We start from the raw sequence: 6470 nt of genomic DNA, 5'->3' as shown, positions 1-6470 counted from the left end.
AGTGCAATTTTTCAAGAATAAAATTTTCCTCAAGAAAAGATTGCAGTTGCAAAAATACAATCTTCTCCAAAACTGTTGAGAGAAATGACAATTCAGAAATTCAGGAATTAATTTTTTCCAACCAAGACAGAGTCCAACACAGAATCCCCCATAACATCGCAACTTATAGATAAATCAGATATATTATATTAGTCATTGAGCTTTAGCGGTGTTAGGAGGCTGATTCTTTACCTTTTAACAGAGCAAGGCTAGCTGTTTCCCAATTTTCTGTATTTATACTAAGCTGAGCTAACCAGTTGTCAGCAGTATAGCTTCATATCTGTCATACACGTGCAAGAATTTTATTGATCATCTAATCCTTGGAGAAAACAATGAATAAGTGTATTTCCCAAAATGTTTAACAGCTCCTTAGAGTGTGAATCCAGGCTATCTTTGTCACTTACACATTGAAAACTAGGTCAGCGGTAATTATAAGGCTGACAGTCTGAGAAGAGTATTCAGACATTTCTTTTTGTTTTTAGCCAAAGGAATACAGAAGTTGTCCCTCTGGTTTTGCGGTAGGAATTCATAGTGTAATTACTGTAGCCCTGCCTTCTATATATTGACCTGTATGCATAATCTACCTATTATCAGGAAAAACAGTCCTGCAGACTTTTTGCACAACCAGTGAGAGGAGATCAAAGCTATATACTGATATGTGATGAGTACCAGTGGTAACAAAGCATTACTAATCATTTTGGTGGCCAACATACAAGAAACTCATTTCATCTGCAGGAGAAGCAGATAACCACAGCATCATTTCAGATTGAGAAATCGATTTTCATCAGTCTTTATTGCATCTGCTCTTCATAAATGTAATATTTTGCAACATTTAGCTTTCATGTGTATGTGCCATATAGATGAGTTGGCCCGAAGATACCCACTAAATATTTCACCCACAGGCCCCATTGGCTACAATGTTACTGTGGTTCACCCGTGTTGCCATCAAGCTACAATACATACTGAGCTTTTGTTACTACATGGGTTTTATAAGCAAAAGACCCAGCGCAAGTGTCAGAAAAGGCAAAATGAAGGCACGTACTATCTTCAAATCTGATAATTCATTACATTTTTACATTTTGTTCTTTTTTACACACAAAGTAACCTTAATCAAAGAGACCCACTCACACCCCCAAACATCATGAACAGTTTGACAGTTGGCCTTGGAAGGAATACTTGATCAGGTGATGGGTATCAACAGGTTTTAGACACTGAAAAGTCATAAGTTATAAAATGAAAGCTACAGAAGATAAACTATATTATGATAAATAAAACCAAAGGATACCCTCAATCTCTCCTGCAATTACCGCACAGGCTGGTGTGCAGACACCAACATTTTACTTGGACTTAGTTGTGGTTTTAATTTCAGTTCTTTCATCAGGATTAAATCTGTATTTGTATCCATATGGCCGCAGATGATGTGTCAGGTACTCCAAAGCATACATCTGGACTGCATAAATGTAGTGAAAGGACACAGCAAAATCTGAACAGCACCCTGGACCCTGGAGAGACAGAGGGAAAACACATTCAAGATTAGCACAATGAAATAAAACTGCACTGTAGTTGTGTTCAAACAGTAGGATGCTTTAGAGACCCAGCGCAGGCTTGGATGTTGGATGACCAACAGGATGCAACACCTCCTACTCTGCTTTTCAAGGCTTCCAGGGTACTGTAATCCCTGCTACCACATCCACGGTCTTATTATTTATTAAGAGCACCCAGGCATGGATTTGTAAGAGCAAAATCACTCAGCATCAGCAGAAAGAGTTTGTACCAGTTGTATTAGTGCTGAATGGTGTCAGCAGCAGCACATACAGGTACAGTGAGGTTTGTGTAATAAATTTGACCTAAAAGCATGACTCCAGAGAGCAGTAAGGGGATTCAGATGTTTATTATGGGGACTGTATAAGGGGCACAGTCATTCTGTGGCCTGAGGGTGGTGAAATAGATTGCTGCAGTGATCTGGTTTCTCAGATCACCTCCTACTTTGCTTTTCAAGGCTTCCAGTGTACTGTAATCCCTGCTATGACATCCAGGGTCTTGTTATTTATTAAAGCTTCCAAAGTTGGTTTTATTTATAACCAAGTAATATATTGTTTGGGACTTGTTTTATGACTTCTCTGGAAGCATTTGTACTAAAGGTGAACAGACAGTTACAGACACAGACCTGAGACATGATTCTTCATACTGGGATTAAGATTAGCTGGATAATTTTGTTGACAATTTCACATTATCTGGCATTTGTTGGTTCTTCGAAAGACTCTCAAACCTACTTGGGAGCAAGTTAGTTCTCAGACTTATTCAGGCTAACTTCACAGATTTAAAGGGTCTTGGAGCAGGAAGTGACTCACTGCCATCTCAGCAATTTATATGTTTAAAGAAAACAGACAGTGCTGAGAGATTAACAGAACCCTTTGGCCTTTCCCGACCTGTAAAACAATACAGTTTATTCGTATTGAAACAGAAAAAAATGCACTTGGAATATAAGGAGTGGAAATCCTGTCTGACACGGCTGTATTTATGTATGGGCAATAACAGCTGTATGAACTAATGTCGTGATCATGTGAACAGTAAGACAGTTTAACTGAGAAGAAACTGATCTAAGGACATACACCAAGTGTTTACTCAATGAGGATTTGTTTTTGTTTTTTTAACAATAACAATAATAATAATGTCCCCCAAGACAATTTTTGTTGTGATTTGGCGCTATAGAAATAAAACTGAATTGAAAGTGAATTGAGAATTGTAGACAACTGTACTTAATCATTTGCCAAAATGTGGTAATTATTTGTAGGAAAAAAGTGAGAAGTGCTCTGATGTTGTGCAGAAAAAACTAAAAGTGGAGATCTGTGAAAAGGATGTGCGCGGCCTCTTTAAAAGACAAAAGATCAGAAAGGCACCAGGTCCGGATGGTGTGACCCCATCCTGCTTGAAAGTGTGTGCCGATCAGCTTGCCCCCATCTTTACACTTATCTTCAACATGTCACTGGAGCTGTGTGAAGTCCCCTCCTGCTTCAAATGCTCCACCATCATTCCAGTCCCCAAGAAACCCTCCATCAGTGGACTGAACAACTACAGACCTGTTGCCCTGACATCTATAGTTATGAAGTCCTTTGAAAGATTGGTGTCGGCCCACCTGAAGGACATTGTTGACCCCCTGCTGGACCCCCTGCAGTTTGCCTACCGGGCAAACAGGTCAGTGGATGATGCAGTGAATATGGCACTGCATTACATCCTGCAACACCTCGACTCCCCAGGGGCCCCTCTTTGTGGACTTCAGCTCAGCATTCAACACCATCAGCCCGGACATCCTCCACTCCAAATTGACCCAACTCACTGTGCCTGCCCCCGCCTGTCAGTGGATTACTAGCTTTCTGACAGACAGGAAGCAGCAAGTGAGGCTGGGGAAAACCACATCCAACACCCGGACAATAAGCACAGGTGCCCCCCAGGGATGTGTGCTCTCCCCTCTGCTGTTTTCACTCTACACCAGTAACTGCATCTCGAAGGACCCCTCTGTCAAGCTCAAAAAGTTTGCAGATGACACAAAGGCCATTGGTCTCATCCAAGACAATGACAAATCAGTCTACAGACGGCCGGTTGAGCGGATGGTCCTGGGGTGTAGCCGCACCCCTCTGTCAAGCTCAAAAAGTTTGCAGATGACACAAAGGCCATTGGTCTCATCCAAGACAATGACAAATCAGTCTACAGACGGGAGGTTGAGCAGCTGGTCCTGGGGTGTAGCCGCAACAACCTGGAGCTGAACACGCTCAAAACAGTGGAGATGACAGTGGACTTCAGGAAGAAAACCCCCCACCATACTTGGCAGCACTGTATCAGCAGTAAAGTCCTACAGGTTCCTTGGCTCCACTATCTCCCAGAACCTGAAGTGGACATCCAACATCAGCACCATCATCAAGAAGGCACAGCAGAGGATGTACTTCCTGCGCCAGCTCAGGAAGTTCAACCTGCCCCAGGAGCTGCTGATACAGTTCTACAGAGGAATCATTGAGTCTGTTCTCTGCACCTCCATCACTGTCTGGTTTGGCTCAGCAACTAAACAGGACAAGTACAGACTTCAGCAGACAGTCAGAACTGCAGAAAAGGTCATTGGTGTGAGCCTGCCCTCCAGGGACAACCTGTACACCGCACGGGTCAAAAGGAGGGCGGAGAGGATCACTGCAGACCCCTCACACCCCGAATACAATCAGTTTGAAATCCTCCCCTCTGGACGGTGTTACAGGTCACTGTGCACCAAGACAACCAGGCACAGGGACAATTTCTTCCCCCAGGCTGTCGCTCTGATGAACACTTAACCCATGACAGTATGACTGAACAATAACCCTCAGTGCAATACCTGTGTGTGTGTGTGTGTGTGTTATCTCATTTCAATGAACATTCCTTGTTGTCTGCATTGTTTACTGCCTGTTTATACAGCTTTTTCTTCATTGTTTGCACTGTTTGTTGATGTTAATACTATTTTGTTATATTACACAGTCTTATGCTGGTTTACTGTTTTGCACATTGAGAGCCGATGTACCAGAGTCAAATTCCTTGTGTGTCCATCACACCTGGCCAGTAAAGCTGATTCTGATTCTGATTCTGGTATCAAAGTTCATCACAGCAATCCTGGATTTCCTAATGCCAGCTAAGGCTATCCAAATATTTTGGTTCAGCAACCCCCACCTGTGTTGTGGATTAGAAAAGGTGGATTCAGTCATTGAAGATAAGTGCATACTCTTGTGGTCAGTGACTAGATTGTATATATCAACAGCTGATATTGATTGGCTACAGTCCAGTCAGTCATCGCAACAGAGAGAGCTTCTCTTGGATGGCAGTGAACAATTTGTCAGGTTTGCTCGGCCGCTCTGCCTCCCTCACCTTTCCTACTGTCTCTTGCCCCATTACTCTTATCACATACACCTGTTCCTCACTCCCTTATCACCAGCTGCACTTGATTAGGTCACTCACTATATTACCCGGTTTCACTCCTCAGTCACTTGCCAGTTCTTTCTAGTCACTAGGCCAATTTTACTCCGTGCGTTTTCATTGTTTTTGTATGTCTTTATCCCCTAGCCAGCTACTGTTTTGTGTTTCCCCGAAGGACTGTTCCTTCAGACTGTGGCTCCACTCTCTCCTCCCAGGCAGGTCAATGCACAGTCGCCTATCTATTCCACTATTGCCTTCATCTCTCTGTCCCTACCTTCAGTAACCACCATCACCGTCGACCAGCCCAGGAGTGACCCCACCTACCCAGCTCGGCCCAGCTCTCCATCTCCTCACCTCCTGCGGTTGGTCAGACACCCAGTTACTACTCATCTACAGGACTACGTATCATTTCCCTCTGTGTTTTTGTCACTCCCTTGTTCACTGTATATAATAAATCACTGCATGCACCGAAGCCGGCTACCTGGGTCCGCCTCTTTCCTTGTTCGCACACTGACTGGTGCGAACGGCTCCTAACACAATTTAAAGATTTTATTTGCATGTAACTGCAAAAGCAAAACTCTGCAAATTGCAGCGATATGTAGGGTAAAATGGCTGGCAAATTAAATACACGAGTATCCCATTTAAATACTAAATGTTGCCATGACTGCACTTCCACTGCTTTGATATGACGGCTCAGTCTGTATTATCACTGTAGCATAACTGACACTACAGCACCATTGTGTGCATAACATTATGGAGATTTATTCTTTGCAGCTAGCCTGCTACAGACCAGGCTAACAGCTAGGCTTGATTAATCCTGGTACCTTATCTGTTCTGTCAGCAGTCACTCTGATCAGAAACCAATGAATTCTTTTAGAGTTAATCTGTAAGATGTGATAGTCAATGTTAATGATTGTGTTCATATTGTTGTTAGACATTTGATGAACTTTATTGCAGCTGTTGAGGTGATTAGAGATGGAGGATAAAGCTATAAAGGTGTCTTTAATGAAGTCAGTATATACTTCTGTATGTGTCTTTCCTCCTTTACCATGGCCTGCCCTTTTGTAGATGATGTTATGGGATATATGTATATGCATATATAGGGCAGTGGTTAGCATTGCTGCCTCACAGCAGCAGAGTCTGCATGTTCTCCCTGTGCCTGTGTGAGTTCTCTCCTGATACTCCAGCATTCTCCCACAGTCCAAAGACATGCAGCTTAGGTGGTTGTGTGTGATTGTCTCTAACTGAAAAATTGGGCGTGCAAAATTATTCAGCCCCCTTAAGTTAATACTTTGTAGCGCCACCTTTTGCTGCGATTACAGCTGTAAGTCGCTTGGGGTATGTCTCTATCAGTTTTGCACATCGAGAGACTGAAATTTTTGCCCATTCCGCCTTGCAAAACAGCTCGAGCTCAGTGAGGTTGGATGGAGAGCGTTTGTGAACAGCAGTTTTCAGTTCTTTCCACAGATTCTCGATTGGATTCAGGTCTGGACTTTGACTTG

General features: G+C 43.0%; 1 protein-coding gene across 1 annotated transcript in view; it reads right to left on the bottom strand.

Moving 5' to 3' along the window:
• Nucleotides 1–1376: 1376 nt before the first annotated feature.
• c1galt1a (core 1 synthase, glycoprotein-N-acetylgalactosamine 3-beta-galactosyltransferase 1a) overlaps nucleotides 1377–6470 on the bottom strand; it is a 7542-nt gene continuing 2448 nt past the window's right edge. The window contains exon 2 of the mRNA XM_020585976.1: nucleotides 1377–1541. Coding sequence (XP_020441632.1) covers nucleotides 1377–1541 — 165 coding nt within the window. The remainder of the gene's footprint in view (nucleotides 1542–6470) is intronic.

This window comes from Monopterus albus, unplaced genomic scaffold, assembly GCF_001952655.1.
Source record: "Monopterus albus unplaced genomic scaffold, M_albus_1.0 scaffold390.1, whole genome shotgun sequence".
NCBI classification, from domain to species: domain Eukaryota; kingdom Metazoa; phylum Chordata; class Actinopteri; order Synbranchiformes; family Synbranchidae; genus Monopterus; species Monopterus albus.
The sequence above is the reverse complement of the archived record's forward strand: the minus strand, read 5'-3'. Positions and strand labels throughout refer to the sequence as shown.